Here is a 19,431-nt window from a genome sequence, read left to right on the forward strand (position 1 = left end):
TTTTCTGTCGCTTTATGCCGTAGTTTTTTCCCGCAAAGGTTTTCCACGTTAAATCTCTGTATTTCTTGTGATTGTTTAGTGCTCTTGAATTGCTATCCTAGATCCATATTTGTGTGATTCCACATGCCAAAACCCAACATTCCCTGACAAAATCCCTTCATTTTATCAAATGAACGGTGAATGTGTACATGTATTATATACTACAAAAATACTATTACAGTAGTTGATTAGTCAACACGTCCTCTTGAATATAGACCGTTGGTTTTAGTTCTTTGCGCATGTGTGGCCCAATTGATCAATGGATAGATTAGGAAATTCAAGTGGGAAACATGGATTTTATTAATTTGGACCGACTTAGGTTGTGTCAGGTCAGGCCAGGGCCCCACCAACTTTTGGCGAAAACCATTTATTTTATCCTGCCGGCGAAAACCATTTATTTCAGAGAGAGGGAGTGGGAGAGATTTCTGAGAGAGAGGGAGAAGGAGAGATTTCTGTGTGAGAGAGAGAGATTCCATTGCTTTGGCTACGAACAAAGACATCGAAAAACAAAGGTGAATCAAACATCTCATCCTTATTTCTTTTTTTTCGCTTCTTGTGAGAGATTATATGGTTTGTGATGCATGATTTTGTTGCACCATGAGATATATTATATGATGTTCATTCAAGAGTTCGATCCACCGTTGAAACATGTTGGGCCCCACCAATTTGTGACGAAATCCGTCGATCCACCAGATATCTTCTACAACAGATGGTTTTATCCATCAGATGAAAATGTACACTCAAAGTTGAAACCAATGGTCGTACTTGACAGGGTTTGTGATCATCTCCTATCTACCATGTGGCCCACTAAATGAACGGCTTCGATCCTAGAACATGGCTCCATGTGTGCAGTTAGTGGGGCTGGACAAAAGCTCAATTGAGCAGTGTCTAGTTCCATCATTTGGGGGGGAAGAATACGTGTCACAAATTTATGTACGTACATATCACACGTGTAAGAGATCCAAGCCATTCATCAAGTACTGCGTACTTCAAACATGCCATGTATCAAAAAGATGAATAGTTGTCTACTCACATTGAATTTAGACTAAAGAATTTTTACTAACCATTCATTTTCACAAGCATTAATTTTTGCACATGCCATGTTTACGCCATACTCTACCTATACTTTACCTGATGAACGGCCTGGATCTTTGACACGTGTGATCTGTATCTCCCCTCCTCAAATAAAAGGCCCTTGAATCACAAACCTTTGGGGCATGGCCTTCGCACGATTCTCAAGCCCCTTAGTCATAGTTCATCCTGTCCGTGAATTGGGAGTAGAAAATGCAGATCTGCAGGCCTGGGCCCAGCAAAATCAACTTTTTGAATAGCTCAGCCCGGAAGGCCCGAGCTCATCGCTTGGTTCGGGTCTAAGTCTACTCCAGGCCCGGCCCGTGAAGTACCGACCCAAGAAGTGGAAGCCCACAAAGCAATACGATGCAAATAGGTTTGCTCCCATACATTCCGACTTACTGTAGTACGGTACGTCAGAAACAATATCCGTTGTATCTAGGGTCTTTTTCAGTGATCTAAACCGTCCAAATTGACCAAAAATCACACGGATCATATCTAATAAAGGAACTCTCCAATTAAAACATCTATACAATTTTGTTATTTAATTTTTCTGATGACTGTATGCTATCGTCTTCACCATTGCTTGCTGGAATAAACCTTGAAGATTTATAAGACAGCCACCTTCAGCATATCAACAGCTTGGATCACAATCACACATCCAGATCCAACCGATGTAGTCCCCATGTATTGTTTTAGAATACGTCACACGTTGTATCCGAGCAAACTTCCGAAGAGAAACAAGCTAACAGAAGCGACAAAACCCCAATGGAAAGCGGGGGAAAAGATAACCGGGAAAATTACGTGTGCCGCCCTGCCAACATGAAGTTTATGTGAGCGGAAGCTATGTGGTCCCATCACAATGTTAGCATTACACTCCGTCTATCAGTTTTGAAAGCTAACAATTTTTTATAAATTAAAAAATGAGATAGATTCAAAAGTCAGGTGGCCCACACGACAGGAAACCTTCTTAGAGCCTACGTCTCTAGAACTTCTCAGACCCCGGTAACGCTTACATTTAGTAAAACGTTTATAAGCAGCATACCTTACCACCAAGTGGAGTACATACTTGGAATAACAACTTTCAAACATGCTTTGTATAGCTCACTTTTAAGAGTAATTGTGGTCCAATCAAATCCCGTCACACCCACATCAGTAGTAGTAAACTCGCAATGCATTTTTTGTGTTGTTTAGTTTTATTTATTTCTTGTGTCGTGGTTTATTTGAGTTTTAAATATGCATTATTTTTAAAATACCATCATATTACTCGCTTTCAAAAATGAGAGTAGATTTCTCACTCATGCTGCAGTAGAGCCTATGGGAGCTTCGGCTGCGACTTTGGTGGATCCATGACTGTGGGGCTTGAAATGATGTATTTTTCTTACATCCACACCATTCATCCCTTTTGAAGGTTCATTTTACAGTAAGATTGAAAAAATAAAACAGATCCAAATCTCAGGTGGAACACACCACAAGAAACCATTGTGATTAAAAACCCACCATTAAAAACTTGTTGGGTGCCATTGGAATGTTTATTTGTCATCTAACTTGTTGTTTACGTTATAAAGACTACAAATATCATCATAATCCAAAACTTTTATGGCCCACAAGAGGCTTTTGATGATAAATCACCATCGTTTGTTTCTTGCAGTGTAATCCACCTTAGTTTTCCATCTGCTTCATTTTTATATCACGCCTTAAAATGAGCTTTCAAAATGAATGGACAGTGGCAAATCACACCCTTTACCAAAAAACCAAAAAGAGCCTTAAATGATGTCTGTACATATAGACATGGCGGTCCACCTAAGTAATCGGCCTATTTTTCATGGCTACACTCAAAATCAATATGATGGTGGGTCCCATCTAATTCATATAATTAAATTAAGCTGCAGAAATGTGGAAGCTTAAGATTGCTGAAGGCGGTCCATGGCTTAAAAGCATAAATAATTACCTTGGAAGACAAATTTGGGAGTTTGATCCGCATCTTGGGACCCCTGAAGAGAGGATTGCGGTTGAAAATGCTCGTGAAGATTATCGCAGGAATCGGTTTGAAATGAAGCACAGCTCTGATCTACTAATGCGAATGCAGGTTTTATTTTAATTCTATACTTTTAGTATGAGTACTCCTACCTTGATTTATATTTTCATGCTTACTTTCTAGTTTCAGTAAAATAGTTTTGAGTTGTGCATTTAATACAATTTAAGCTTACTATTTAGTGTGGTCTACATGCCTGTTGGATCTTCCTCATTTTTAGGCTAATACCTTAAAATGAATGGGCAATGCGGATAATCATGTGTATCAGAGTGGACCTCACATAGATATGCACATTGAGTGCACTTATGCGTGTGTTCTAACATGCAATCCAAGCGTCACAATCTCTAAAGCTCCAAGCAAGAATAGTACATAAACATCCTCATATAAATCATAATTTTTTTCTATTCATTTTCAATGTAGGAAAAGTACACACCACACTTTTTTGTTTGAAATTTTCAAAAAAAATTCTAGCAGCAAAATTCCGAAACTTTGAATACCTGTTAAAAAAAGCACTCGGCAACTTGGTCCCGGGGTGAGTCGCCACTCAGCGAGTCGGGCTGAAGTTGGGGTAAAACGCAGTATGAAACACTGAGTTCAAGTTGACTTGGATGAGTCGCATCAAACTCGTTCGACTCTTGAAACTATGACTCTTGGTGCGAAAATCATCAGACCCACCAGTTATAAAATCAGTAACATCTACTCATCAGGTGGGCCACACTATAAAACAAAATGTTTATCCATTGATAAATAGAAAAATAAAAGTTTGGTCTACTTAATGAGTGGATGGGGCTGATTTTTGCATGAAATCCTTCGGCCCAATTTATTGGACGGGTTGGATGTTGCATGCACATGAAAGGTTGGATGTTATCCACTAGGTGGACCGTAAGCTGTGGTCCAACCTGTTGGACAAGGAGACCTTCTCATGAAAATAATTAAATGGAGTAATTTTCATTTATGAGCAATGTTCCAGTGCTCTCCTTGATCTGACCTTATTTCTACATCCATCCTTTTTCCAATCCATGGATGCGACGGTTGCAATTGCCTACCGAAAGTGATTCTTTAGAATCACAAGCAATCAATGATAGACCCTATCAAATATATGGATCAGATTTATCATTGGACCTATTTTTGTTTAATCAATCTTAACCGTTGCTTTTAAACACCAGTGATCAAATGGTCAATATTGTAGAATCAGTGTGATGTTGGCATGTAATCCCATGAAATGTAAACTGGACCTATTGAACGGTATAGATCAATGAATTGGACTGTCTAAGGGTGCCGATCCAACTAGGAGCACTACAACTTATGGTGCTCTGAGAGCATTGGAATATTTCCCTTCATGTATATGGGCTATGGGACACCTACACTAAAGGCCCACTGGATTGTGTAGCCCACAAACTAGAACTTGGTGGTCCCTACATGTGATGGCCCCACCAAACCATCAAGATGGGAAGGTTATTAGGTTCTCTTACACCATAAACTGGCTTCAAGTGATTGTGGGCCCATGTGGGTTCATTCCTTTTGTAGTTTGCAAGAGAGAAGCCATATGATGTGAAGCTACCCCCAGTGAGATTAGAAGAGAAAGAAGATATCACAGAGGAAGCAGTGATCAGAACCTTAAGGCGGGCCATCGGGTTCTATTCGACCATCCAAGCTCATGATGGCCATTGGCCCAATGACTACGGCGGTGCATTGTTTCTTCTACCTGGCCTGGTAAGCACTTTCTCATCCAATCAAGAAAAATTCCAAGCTGGATTTCTTATTTTTTCCAACTTAGCTGGGCCACTACCACAATATTTGATGAGTTGATCACCAATAATCGATCAGAGTCGTTGATCTGGCCCTGGCCCACCTGAAGTTCAAGCCCGAACCCGACTCATATGAGTCGTAAATGAGTATGAACCCTTGATCAAGCCAGGCCTCGCTAAAAAAATAAAAATAAATAAATAAAACAATCTAGGACCATTCCTAGACTATTTATAAGTCGGGTCATCCGTCCCAGCCCATTGAAAAACAATATGGGCCGTTTGATTGGGTAGTGTTTAACCCAAGCCCAATCCCTTTACTTCAACGGCTCACATTTAATAATCTAAGCCCGACCCACTACCCATTTAGCTTGGCCCTCAACCTACCAGGGCTCAAAAGCAGACCGGGTTGGTTGAACCGCTAGCGGACCCGACTTGAGTGAATGGACTTGTTTGGACCCTGGTGCCTGGATCTAAACTTCTCTTGACCATTCAAAAATGGATGATGGATCTGATAGTTATGGAGTTGGAATCAGAATGCAAGAGATGGTCCATTAATTGGACGATCAAGTTCAGCATATGAGCCGTTGGATCAGATTCAAGAAGTTTCATTTATGCATTTAGATGGCAGAGATTACACACTACTTAGAAATTTTCTTGTGCATGTAATTTCACAGGTGATTGGTTTGCATATTGTAGGAGTACTGAATAGTGTTTTACCGGCCGAGTATCAACGAGAGATCCGACGGTACATGTACAACCATCAGGCATGTATACTATTATTGTGGGGCCCACATTTAAATCGGTATTTTTCAGCCACTGGCTAAGTTACCCAAGTTGAGAAAATATACGATGTTTGATGGTTACTCAATAACCTGTCTAAAGTGGGCTAATCTGAGCCATTGGTTTAGTGGGCCTGATGGTGTTCTACAGACCCAAGTTCATTTGGGCCCACTTCAGATGCAGATTATTGGTTGTAATTGTCAGTGTACATTTTTCATTGGATTCCTAGCATCATCTGATAGACGAGATATTAATCCATGGCTCATCACATGATAGGGTCCATCAAATCAACAGCTCATATTAACCACACAAAGGTGGGCCCCACATGAAAGAGGAAGGGATTGTATCTTATCACAGCCCTCCCAAGTCATTAGAAGATTGAGAGAATCTGTATTTGTATTAATCAGAATGCAGATGGTGGGTGGGGCTTGCACATAGAGGGCCACAGCATCATGTTCTGTACAGCACTTTTCTACGTTGCACTGAGATTGCTTGGTGAAGATGGTGATGGTGGTGAAGATGGGGCTATGATGAAAGCTCGAAAGTGGGTCCTGGATCGCGGTGGGGCCACTTCAATACCATCTTGGGGAAAAATGTGGCTTTCGGTAAAAACAGCTTTAAATGCATTTTATATAACAAATCATCAAGGAAATATGAAATTTAAGCAAGAGGGCCACAAATATTATTAGAATTTATTATTATTATTATTATTTTTTAAAAGATTCCTAATTGCATTGGGTCATTTAGACAATCCAATCGATGGATCTGAACCATCCATCAACTCCAAACTTAGGTATCGGGTGTATCGGGTACGTTGGTCAAAGAGAAGAGATCACCTTCTTCTTCTCAAAAATAGCCCATTGAATCTACAAGGAAAGAGAAACCTATAGAATATAAAAAATAAAATTGATATTAATAGAAAGTGTATTGCCTAATATCTCATGTGTATAAGAAAAACAAACCCTTCACCATAATTTGACTTGAAATAAGATAACTATACGAAATAGTAAAAAATATTAAAAATAGTAAAATATCAAAAATCATTGTTGATGTGGAAATCTGATCGATCCTGCAATTAATGGAAAACAGGAGAATGCGCTAAGGGTGCCGGTTAAGGCTGGGGACCCTCGGATGCCTAAATCAGGCTTATTGACTCACAGTAGGCATGGTAGAATCGGGATATTTGTTGTGTCTTTACTCATAGCAACGGGTATATTTATAAGCGCGTATCTAAGTTGATTTGAGGGCCCGTATTGGAGTCGGACTCTAACTCCAAAAATATCCTCTTTGGACATGATCCTCGGCAAAGATCTCGGAGGGTAATTTTATCTTTATATATAATAAAATCTCGGCTCATTTGTCTCATACATTTGTTTTAGCCTCATTTTACCCACAAGGCTATAACACTCATAAATAAATTTAGATGACTAAAGCAAAGACTTTTGACCACCGCTAGACTCTTAAAGCCATAAAATTAGAAAAAATAAAATAAAAATGAAAATAAAAATGAAACATTCTAAAATCTAATTTAAAACCTTTTTTCAACACACACCCTTATAACCATACACACTGCACTAGGTACTCAAACTCAGGACCTTAGTGTTGAAACTCTTACGAGTCTACCATAAGCGAGTAGAGACCCAAATTTTTTTTTTTAATTTAAAATCTTAATTTGACCAAAATTATTGATTTTTTAAAGCCCTTTTGAAGCCAGGAAACCTTATGTTGTTGGCTAGGATGTAGACTTTGTTGATAGCTTTTCGATAGTATATTATACAGGTGAAATAGATAACTGAATTCTAATTGTCAATAGCTATAATGCACATTTAAGCTATTTTTGCCTTGTTTGAGTCTTCTCGCCGGATTTCTTTCAATCCGGACTGCCCATAAAGTCATTCCAACATATAATGCTCATCAATAGCTTTCCAATGGTATATTATAAACTTCAAAATAAATAACTAGTCACAAAGTTATGTCCGTTAGAAGCTATGATGCTTGTTTAAATTGTTTTTACCCTAGTTCAATTCTTCCTATTTCTTTCAATCCAAGCCATACATAAAGACATCCACCACTTATACTACATTGAAAACCCATTTCATGGGCTACCACACAAAAATAAATAAATAAATAAATCACATTAATCCTATGATCAGCAAGCCCTAAAATAGTAAACGATTCATGATCAAATGGTTTATTTTACCTATTTGTGTAAACGATCCTGACCTTCAATATTAGAAGCTACTGATCAGATGGTCAAGACTGTGGGATCAATGAGATGTTTTCATGTTACCCCATGAAATGAATGTTGAACCTAAAAAAGAGTATAAATCAATGGATTTGATTGTCTGAGTATCCCAATGCAACTAGGAGCAATATAACTTATATAGAACTTTTCTCCAATGAAACCTATTTTATACTAGATATGGACCCCACCCGGTTAAGCAATGATTGGTCAAGCACCCATAAAGAGCCCATATAGAGGGGTAGTTGTGGGACTATTACTGTGGGCAGAGGGCCCACCTGGCCCATTCACCGATCATCGTTCGATGGGGTGGGGCCCGAGCATCTACTTCATGTGTGTGTACCGGTCATACATGATATATTGTACCAAACATCTCCCACATCCATTAGTTGTGGATGAGAATCTCAAATCACATGAAAATTGGTGGGCCATCAAAAGCGAAAACCCGAGTGTGCACAGGGATTCCCGCCCACACCTAATGGATGGTGGGGAATAACCAATGCTCTATGATGTGTGTATCAATTAAGAAGGGCCAATAAGTGAAATATGGGCCCACCCTGGTCCCTTAAATACAAATCAAATGACTATGTATTGTTTAAGGAGATTTATCCATGGTTTAAAACTATGGATTTATGTGATGTTATTTGCAGATACTTGGTGTATATGAATGGTCAGGCAATAATCCCATGCCACCAGAACTATGGCTTCTTCCTGAATCCCTTCCTATTCATCCAGGTCTTTTCAAAGCCTTTAATTCTTTGGTGTATATACATATACATATGTATGTAATGTATGCATACATGTATTTTTGTAACCATGCATATGTATAAGTAAGTACATTTCATATCTATGAATGTAGTTTCTCTAAATTCTATATGGAATGCATTTCCTGAAATTTATAGTCTATACAGGACGGATGTGGTGCCACTGTCGTATGGTTTACCTGCCGATGTCGTATTTATACGGGAAGAGATTTGTGGGTCCAATAACAGAAATGGTTTTGTCGCTAAGATCGGAGCTCTACACCGTCCCATACGATCAGATAGATTGGAACAAAGCACGCAATTCATGCGCAAAGGTCTGCATGCATGCAACTATGACATATGCATACATACATACATACATACATACATACATACATACATACATACATATATATATATATATATATGTATGTATGTATGTATGTATGTATGTATGTATGTATGTATGAAATGAGGCAATATGCTAAAATGAGCGGTGGTGTTGCAGGAAGATCTCTATTACCCACATCCCCTAATACAAGATATCCTATGGGAAGGTCTTCACAAGATTGGAGAACCTCTTCTTAGAAAATGGCCCTTCTCCAAGCTGAGAGAGAAAGCTCTAAGTGTCACAATGCAACATATACACTACCAAGATGAGAATAGTTGGTACATTAGCATAGGCCCTGTTAGTAAGGTATTTATACAATGTATAAGGTTTGTTAATCCTACACTCCTATCTTTACACACCCACCTACATGTGACCACATGGGCCCACATCAACATCGTGCATCAGTTGGGACCCGTTATTTCAATGCTGCGATGTCGTGATTTGAGTATTTCCCCAAGTATATAGGGTTGGTAACTTTCTAGCTACTCTATCAGATGAGTAGGATGAAGCCATGTGGTGATCATTCAATCATCAGAATACATTACGAACCTTCTAGATAATCTACAGAACCATCTATACAAAACCCAACTATAGAACTATAAATTTTTCTAGAGATCTCGACTTTACATGCTTCAACCATTCTCTAGAATTCTCAATACAACTGTACATACTATGTTCATAGCCTCTAGTATGCAAGAAGTGCCAAAATTAGCTAAGTCCCTAAAATAGCCTCTTGGGATTGCCCAGTCCATGACAGTGAGCCAAGATTCAGACTGTCTAATCATCAGGTGGGTGGGGCATGTTTGAAGAGAATGAATGGTTAAAAAGTCCATGACGACTGAACACAAGGTGGGTCGGCTGTAGCTGGGTGTGATGGGATGGGTGATGCCAGATTAACAAAAAGATTATGTATGCAATTTCAAAATAAAGAAAGAAAAATTAAATTTCTAATATCATGAACTACATAGGTGTTGAATATGGTTTGTTGTTGGGTGGATGATCCAAGTTCAGAGGCATTCAAGTTGCATATTCCACAAATCTACGACTATCTGTGGGTTGCTGAGGATGGCATGAAAATGCAGGTTTTGAAATCATCTCCATGCATTATTACTTATGTTTAAAGCAGATTCGTCATTTGTCGGCATTTTAGAACATTTTCGATTTCCATTTCTCAATATAACTAACTACTCAAAATAATTACCGCAGGGAACCAATGGAAGTCAGTTATGGGACACTGCCTTTGCCATTCAAGCAATTATCTCAAGTGATCTTGTCAAAGAATATGGTTCGACTCTTAAAAAAGCTCACGACTTCATAAAAAAATCACAGGTATCGTCACATTTTTAACAGCTACATCATTATCATCATCACTTAGCCTTATCCTAACTAATTGGGGTCAACTACACGAATCCTGTTCAGCCATTCCACTCTGTCATCTTAACGGCTACATAACATGGAAAAACCAGCATACCAATGATATGAAATGATGTTGAAATGGGCCCACATGGTTTAAAAGCCATTCAGTTTCTAACAATAGTTTCTCAGGTTATTCTAATCAGTTGCCATCTTAATCTTTATCATTCCACATTGTTTTGAAGATTCGGGTGAACTGTTCTGGTGACTTTAGTTCCTGGCATCGTCACATATCTAAAGGAGCATGGCCCTTCTCAACAGTAGATCAAGGATGGCAAGTATCAGATTGCACAGCAGAAGGATTAAAGGTTACAATTTACCCACTTAAAACTCATTTGATAGAGAAACAAAAATTGTACATGGCTTATAACATACTTAATGCATGTGGGTTCTCATGGTCACATTTGGAAGACGTGTGAAACATTTGGAGCGGTCATTTGGCGGGCCCAAGGATGGATGGGATGGTTTCCCAGAATCAGGATAATTAGATAATCCCAATTGCTCAATTCGAGGGGGAAAATGAACACTGCCTATTTCTGCACTATATTCTGATCGAGCAGTCGTGATTTCTTTAAAACCAACCCCTTTGTTCAGGCCATGTCCCAACCATTTGGGTCCCACTGGACAACTAGTCCAAATGATGTGTATTGAGAATGTGTAGCAAGATCTGTGCAATTACCATTCCTCTATTTAACAATCTGAACTCAGTTCCTTAACAATTCAACTACATTCCATACTCTTTTGCAGGTTGCTATCTTACTGTCAAAAATCCCTCCAGAAACAGTCGGAGAACCAATAACCGCAGAGCAGTTGTATGACGCTGTAAATGTCCTTCTTTCATTACAGGTAACTAGAATCCACATTAGACCAAAGTACTTAAATCTTACAAAAGTAGTACGTAAATGCATTACTGTTTTGGGTGTTTGTGTTAAGTAAAAGAAGCTTGATCAGTCCCAAAGTTATGGCATTTCCTAGATTGCCGACACTGAATGGTTAGATCGATGTAGAATCTCCAACAGTTCCCATCCAGACATTAAATACATTGTAGACATACATTTCACTCACGTAGTTCATTTCTTGCAGCACATTCGTACAAATTCCTTGGTTCCAATGGCACATCATAGAGGCAGTCTAATATGCTCCTTCTTTTATCCCTACAGAATAGCAATGGCGGTTTTGCATCATATGAGCTGACAAGATCTTACCAATGGATGGAGGTAATATTGTGGAATAGAAAAGGCTTTGTTTGATTCAGAAATATCACTTCCAACCCAAGTAATTAATATTCCTAATCTAGCTCTATATTGTAAATGTTCCTTACAATAAAACCTTTACTCCAGTTTTTAGGATCTATCTTCTATTGCGTCCATTTTCCTTTTGGATTGAGGCAAACGAAAGAAAATTAAGGAAACCAAAAAGTTTCCTTTTGATGTGACATTTTCTTTGTTTGAGAAACTTTTTTTTTTATGAAAGGTGAATAATATTATTAAGCAAGACCCAAAAAAAAAACAAAAATAACAACCAAAACAAAACTCAGGGAAAATAAAAGGAAAGAGGAAAAAAGAAAAAGAAAAGAAGGGTTCAACAATCAGTCCCATGACTGAAGGAAACCCAAAGGCCAGAAACTGAATCCCAAGGACCCAAAAACCCAAAGGAGGCTAAGGAGCCCAATCTTTTAATAGAATCAACACCCTACAGAACACCCCTGCTGAAGAAACCTTCCTATTGTGAAGTAGCAGTTATTTCTTTCTAACCACTGTCCACAAGATGACCATGAGCAAGGACATCCATTTTTTCCTCCCGACAGATCCCTCCAGGGTCAACACGCCACTGGCAGAGAAGGGCATCAATAGACTTAGGCATGACCCAAGAAACGCCAGCAAGGGCGAGGGCTTTCCACCAGATATCCGAGGAAAAAGGGCAATGGAGGAAGAGGTGATCCACAGGCTCTGCAGCTTGGAGGCAAAGCATGCAGACGTTGGACAAAATCATGCCTCTTTTGTGCAAATTGTATCATGAGTACCCGATTCCTTTCCACAAGCCAAACAAAGGCACCGACTTTAGGAGGGACTCCGTAGAACCAGACTGCACCCGTATGGCAGCATCTCTTAGGGAACAGAAGAGACGCTAAGGACCCGTAGAAGGATCTCACCAAGATTTGAGAAACACAAAAAAGAGAAGGAATTGATTTCATTGCCTCACTAAGGAAAAACATTATTTTTCCAAAAGTCAATTTGCAGGAAAAGATGTTTCTCTCGAATTTGGAGGGAAAAGAGGTTTCACTTTAAAAATTGCAACCCAAACACTAGAAAATAGAAAAGAAACACACTTCCTTTCACAGTTTCTCTAGTAAAACAAACAAGTGTAAGCTATTTCTTTTCCTCCATGCTTATGTCAACTTTACACTTGTTTATATCATTAACTATGTTCTACTTTCTCTTTTTCTATTTTCATCCAATCCAAACATATGACCTTAGTTTTCTAAAATTTAAACATGCTCACATTGCCTACGATTGCCCAACTATACCTCTTGTACAAACAATAAAACATTAGTAAATTCTATAATAAATCAGAAAGCATCCTTGTTATATTAAGAATGCAATTTTATAAATTGTACCTACTTAATTTCCATGTGTGCTTTAAGAGTGTACCGTTCCTTTTAAGGAACTTCTTGTGTACTTGATCATTTATAATTATAAAAAATTTGGGTTTTCATGCTTTTCCAGTTGATCAATCCTTCTGAACTTTTTGAGGATATCGTTATCGATTACCCGTAAGATTTCATAACCTTTGTGTTCTCCTTAGGAACGAAACTCATGTTAAATACTCTCAGACAGTTTTGATTTAGTACTAACTAGTATAGCATTGTAGGCATGTGGAATGCACTTCAGCAGTAATACAAGGTTTGACATCATTTATGAAATTATATCCTGGACACCGGAAGAAAGAAATAGAAGCTTGCATTGCAAAAGCAGTCGATTACATTGAAAAAGTACAACAAACCGATGGTTCGTGGTATGCGTTTTCTTCTATTTCATTAAGAATCTGAAGAAAAAAATTTAAGTTGATATGAAGAGAGCTTGCTAGTGTTAAGCATGTATATACAAAATACCACATGTGCGAACATGGCATGCATGTGTGAGATCCAAGACACCCATCAATGGGCCCCATAGCATAGATGCCGAGGCCATTTGGCCGATCTGCTTATTGGGTAGGGAACAATTATGAAATAAATGGACAGCTAAAAACTTGATCGGCCTTATATTAGTCATCCATTTCTATGATAAGTTGATCCATCAGAATTTTTTGCCAGGACATCTAAATCAATTGGCCCACCTTACAAACAGAACAGATGTTCCACATGAGTCATGATGGGACATATGGCCGCAATGAACTTTGGTGTACTTTTACTTAAATGAGATACTATTTGTAAGGAGAGAGTAAAATCTTGTTTACTTTTATGGTGAAAACTGTACTCAGATAAAACACATACATGATCAGCATCATTGCATAGGTATGGCAAATGGGGAGTATGCTACACCTACGGCACGTGGTTTGGAGTGATGGGGTTGCTGGCTGGTGGAAGAACCTACCAGAATAGTGGTAGAATTCGGAAAGCTTGTAACTTCCTATTGTCAAAACAGCTAGCTTCTGGAGGTTGGGGAGAGAGCTACCTTTCATGTCAAAATAAGGTAAGTGCCTAAAGTTTGTAACTTTTACTTGATTGAAGAATTCGTTTATTGATATAGATTCTTTATTTTCTCCTTAATAATCGAATGAATTTTGTGAACATGGGACACATATTTTTTCTTCCTTGATTCTAAAACCAGATCATTGACAAAATTGAACGGTGTTATCATCTTATGAATAAAATGGAGAAGATTGTGTTCTTAAGCATTTCCTACTCCTTGTGCGACTTGGCTACTGACATGCAGTCTCATCAAACATGGACATGAGGAATTTGGCACATGGGCCTTAGAAAAATCAACAAGCTGATAGATCCATATATCTATGGGATGATACTGAAAAATGTATTATTAGTATATTTTTAGTTCAATCGTCATCATAGCCTTGTGTTTGAAGGAGACATTTCAAATGTTATATCTTTTCTTAATGGAAACAGTAGATTTTTTTATTTTATTTTTTAAAAATTTTTTTGGGGTGGTTTGGATACTTCCAAGTCTGGTAAGGTTTTATGAGGTAAGACAACTAGAGATCAAAACCTGGATCATTCATTCACAGGACACTGTAATAGAAGTAATTACATAAAGAGGTAGTGGTACTTGTCAGATATGGTGCCCACATGGTGTGCTGTCTAACAGATGTGTTCCCTCAGGTTACACACACGGCTTGAAAATCAGCTCGATCCAAAATTCTGGTGAGCCACAGCACAAGGGACAGGGCGAGAGGGGATGCCCACCTGAGTTTTATTACAAACTTCTTTTTTCCTAAGCATTCCTTGAGGGCAGATGGAAGGATCTGGATGGCCTGGATTTGATATACAAAACAAGGTGGCCCCCACGAAAATCAAGGGTGGGTGTCCCCTCTAAACTTGTCCCATGTTCTGTGGCCCTCCTGAGTTTCAGTTTGGGCTAAGTTTTGGCCATGGTTGTAGCATAAGGCAACCCATATGATGGAGTGATTGGATGACATGAATATATCACATGGGCCCCACTTCTTCCCAGTACCACCGGAGCGCACCCCTTATAGAAAAGGGGTGGAGAAGGATGATAGGGGCTGAAGCACAAAATTCAGTCCCTATGAATTTATCTTTTGGGGTTTAATGAAATTCAGGCCACTGGTTCAAGGATAAACATCCAATTACAGTGTGTTGGGCTGTGTTTGGATGCACAAGTGAATTGAATTACAAATGAGTTCAATGACAAAAAAATGTGCAATGTTTCTTAGTGTTCATGACAGCAAGTGCCCTCATATTGCAATCATGTGACTTCCAAACACATTCGAAACTAACATACTTACAATTTGGAGGAGGATATGACAACTTATTCATTTCTGCATTACTAAACATAGAGACTAGAATCACAATAAATTCAATTCATTAAAGCATCCAAAGGCACCATCGGTGATAAATTCTAATTCTATTACAAATGTTGAAACAGGTATATACGAATCTTGAAGGGAACAAGTCACATTTGGTAAATACTGGATGGGCTATGCTGGCTCTTATTGCTGCCGGGCAGGTTTGAGAATTAACTAATCCTCTATTTATTCACATGAGCACTTACATAAACTGAAATTATAGGACGGACGTCGGTTTGAAGAGAAAAGGTGACATATTTCATCATTCTTCAGAACCAGTCAATTTCTGAATTCAACTCTTCTTGAAATTTCAATACCACACCTATGTCCCATCTTGGCCAATTCATCTGACATGGATTGTTGCTCATACTAGTTTATGCATTTTATTCTATTAGATTTCACTAGAATCATGAGAATTGAATCCATAAACCATCATAGTTTAGTAACACTAATCTAACTATATAAAATGAGAGTATATGAGAAATCAAAGCATGGACCATGCAATAGGCTGAGCCCGAATGGTCCAAAATACGAGCTGAAACCAATCCGGGTCCTCGTTACAAACGGACCCTTGGTATATCCTAAGAGTTTGAAATGGTACAAAAACTACAAATAGAAATATATATATATATATATATATATATATATTCACAGTGCATCTCACTACCACCATAGAGTTAGTTTATTTGAATTTATGTTCCACAAGGTCAGCACTTTTTTTTTTTTGGATCTAGGTTGAGAGAGATCCAATTCCTTTGCATCGAGCAGCGAGGCTACTGATCAATTCCCAAATGGAAAATGGTGATTTTCCTCAGCAGGTAATTGCCTTCATATCTATTTTAAGTATGTTCTAAGCCTGCATTTGAATGCACTCTCCAAGTGAATTCCAATTACAAGTCTAATATGGCCAAACTTCCGAAATTGTATTTTCTCTCATCTTGAGATTTCGGATTTTAATGACAAGTCAAACTCAAAAGCAACATGGTCGCAATCTGTGGGCTACTTCTGTTTCCTCTTTATTAATCTGAATTTTCACAATTTTATTCGCTTGTGCATCCAAACACTTCATAATATTTTCAAAAACCTCAACTTCCCAGTAGATCATCTCAAGTCCCAACAATCCATGTAGAACATACATTGACAAGAAAATTTATTGAGGGTGTGTTTGGCTGCACCAAATATCATGATATTTCATTAAATCAAATACTTATTTATTTCTCAATGATCTATTGCAGGAAATAATGGGAGTCTTCAACAGTAATTGTATGATCAGCTATTCTGCATATAGAAACATCTTTCCAATATGGGCTCTTGGAGAATACCATCGTCAGGTCTTATCAGCCACTAAAAATACCCGATGTTAACAAAGCATCTTGTGTTGCTCAATGTTCACTTCATTTGAATAGAATTACAATTACGAGACTCGCTCGTTCTTTTCATGTTATGTAAGTCTGGATATGTCTTGTACATGTAGTTGTGGATCCACTCGAATACGCATACGTATGTATAAATACATATTGCTAAGTCGGCTACAAGACTTCTCTCTCAGTGCAAAATTCCGTGTATGTATATGTTAGTACATGTACATGGTCTCATCATTGCAAAAACACATGAAGCGCCAAAAGTGGACCATCCTGATTTTTGGACCGGATGATTTTCATCATGGTGGGTCTCACCATTTGCATGGCTTGGACGTCCTAAGCCAGTGGCACTTTTGTGTGAGAAAAAAAAAAAAATAGATGGTACTGCACGCTGAGGTGTCATGCAGTCGGCTACAGGTGATCAGTTCTCTTGCTATGATGTTCAGCTTCGGAAGAACATATCAAGCCATTGATGCCCAGCTGGTGTGATCACATCATCACAACCGTCCAAATCAACAGGGCCAAGATAATGTACCGATCCTTTCGTTGGTTTGGGCACATGTGTGTGATATATGGGTCGTGTTGCATTATGGCGGTCCAAGCGCTACATTTCATCAGTAACTTGATGGGAAGTCTATAAAGAACGTTGAAAACGATGTCCCATATGAGATCCTCAATACGAACCGTTGATTGTTGCTCTTCTTTCATCCTACCCATTTTTACTCCATTTCTTTTCTGTTGGGTTGGCCCAGCCCGGCAGATGATCAAATCCTCATTTCCCACTTGTATGTTCCTAATTCATCCGTTGATCAAGTGGGCCGTGGATGCACTAGATCCCCATTCCAGTTGTTGGTCAGTAAATTGACGGTTGAACAAACGTAACCATTGGTCAAAATACAAAAGATAACGTGTCACCAATCCAACGGTTGAGATTATTCAATGGATAAACTTCTTCGTCCATCACCCCACCATTATGGGACCAATCAACGGACGGACAAAGAACAGACCAGCCTTTCAGTAACCCTAGCCTTGATCTGGTGGGCCCTGTCATTAGGCAGGGCATGCCCCTAATTTCTGTTACCAGATGATCCTAGCCATCCGATCGGTGGCCATGAGGCCCACCATATGAATAGCAGGAACTTTCTTTTTCTTTTTGGAAGGATGACTACAAGAATAAGAAATGCCACCCGAAACAAGCATTAGAAGCCCACCCCCACCTGCATATTACACGCTAAGAAGAACACGAGTGGAATACAAGAGATAGCACCTCCGATTTCTTTCCTTCCAAATGGCCCAAAACCCAACTAAGAAGAATAATCTCCACTGTATAGCGGCTTCCCTGCCTATACTCCCCCCATGCCATTGCCGAAAGAAGTCGTCAATGCGGCCGGGAAAACTCAGGCGATGCCACGAATTACATTTATTTGGTTATCATCTGACCATGGGATTGGTGGGCATTTATTGGACAGCTAAAAATGGAAAACATCTGACCATGGGATTGGTGGGCATTTATTGGACAGCTAAACGAGTACACGAATCAGAGGTTAGGTATGTGAAAACAACATGATTTTGAGATGGTGACTTGCAACAGTGGGGTCCACAATCTAGTCAGTTTAATTTGAGTTAATAACTTCCAGTTGCATTTCTTTCAAGACAAACTTGAAAATTAACAAAATTGCAATTTAGAACACAAGACCGTTGAAATTTTCTGTTCAATTTGATAATTGAAACCAAACACGCCTTAAAATGTCAGCTCAATAACATATGCCATACCAATACAGATCTTGATCAAAGCATGGAAGAAAAAGCCATGCCGGGAAAGTTACCATTAAAAAATGCAAAATTTATTGAAAAAGAGTTTGTTACATACCCATGACGGAAGTATCATCAAAACCCAGTTCTTCAAAAAATAAATTCATTTCTATCTTTCTTTTTAGTGATCAGCAAGCAGCAATTCATTTCCATCATGGCCATGTGGTGATCATTTATTATTATTATTATTATTATTATTATTTTTAAAGTAACGCACCCAACACACCCACATGCCGTAATGGGATTTCACCACCTATAGGGATCGAACCGAAGACTTCGTGTTGAAACTCCTCAGAGTCTACCACTGAGGTAAGGACTTGAACCCAGCAGACCCATCTCGACTTGTTTACTTAGCAGCCTCAATTTTAATCCCATTACTAGCAATTAACAAGTACACTTGTTTTCTTATAAGCGGTTTGATTTAACTGGGCTGACTTTAGTGATGTTGGGATTTGTGCTGCGGAATCACACAGATCTAGATCTAGGATAACAATACAATGACACCAAGCACACACAAGATAACACAAATTTAACGTGGAAAACCCTTTCGGAAAAAAAACCACGGCACAAAGCGATAGATCTCCACTATGAAAATAGAAATTACAAAGAGAGATGACTTACTCGATTCGAACAACCTCGAATCTCACCCTTACTACACCCTTTGATTTCCCTAGAACCCCTTTAGAAAGCCTTAGAATTATTTCACATCTCTTAGAAAAGCCCTAGGAACACCTATTTATAGTTTAGGCAACTTTC

The 19,431-nt window shown here is 38.7% G+C and overlaps 1 protein-coding gene across 5 annotated transcripts; it reads left to right on the forward strand.

The window, feature by feature from the left end:
- The first annotated feature begins 444 nt into the window (after positions 1–444).
- On the forward strand, positions 445–17,196 carry LOC131256586 (cycloartenol synthase 2-like). 5 transcript variants are annotated; one of them, XM_058257488.1, is made up of 20 exons: positions 445–551; positions 3,003–3,199; positions 4,673–4,858; positions 5,568–5,657; positions 6,081–6,278; positions 8,566–8,650; positions 8,827–8,993; positions 9,167–9,355; positions 10,018–10,131; positions 10,256–10,378; positions 10,648–10,770; positions 11,210–11,308; positions 11,623–11,679; positions 13,189–13,235; positions 13,334–13,470; positions 13,964–14,154; positions 15,583–15,663; positions 16,237–16,320; positions 16,738–16,833; positions 16,977–17,195. In XM_058257488.1, exons 2-20 carry the CDS (start codon positions 3,005–3,007, stop codon positions 17,010–17,012), a joined length of 2,298 nt encoding a protein of 765 aa, XP_058113471.1. In that variant the 5' UTR covers positions 445–551; positions 3,003–3,004; the 3' UTR covers positions 17,013–17,195. The 5 variants fall into 5 exon arrangements, with proteins under 5 accessions (XP_058113471.1, XP_058113474.1, XP_058113475.1 ...); XM_058257491.1 differs by having other exon boundaries at positions 13,334–13,477; positions 13,977–14,154; positions 16,977–17,069; XM_058257489.1 differs by having other exon boundaries at positions 454–551; positions 2,997–3,199; positions 16,977–17,196.
- Positions 17,197–19,431: the final 2,235 nt, after the last annotated feature.

This window comes from Magnolia sinica, chromosome 9 (assembly GCF_029962835.1).
Source record: "Magnolia sinica isolate HGM2019 chromosome 9, MsV1, whole genome shotgun sequence".
NCBI classification, from domain to species: Eukaryota; Viridiplantae; Streptophyta; class Magnoliopsida; order Magnoliales; family Magnoliaceae; genus Magnolia; species Magnolia sinica.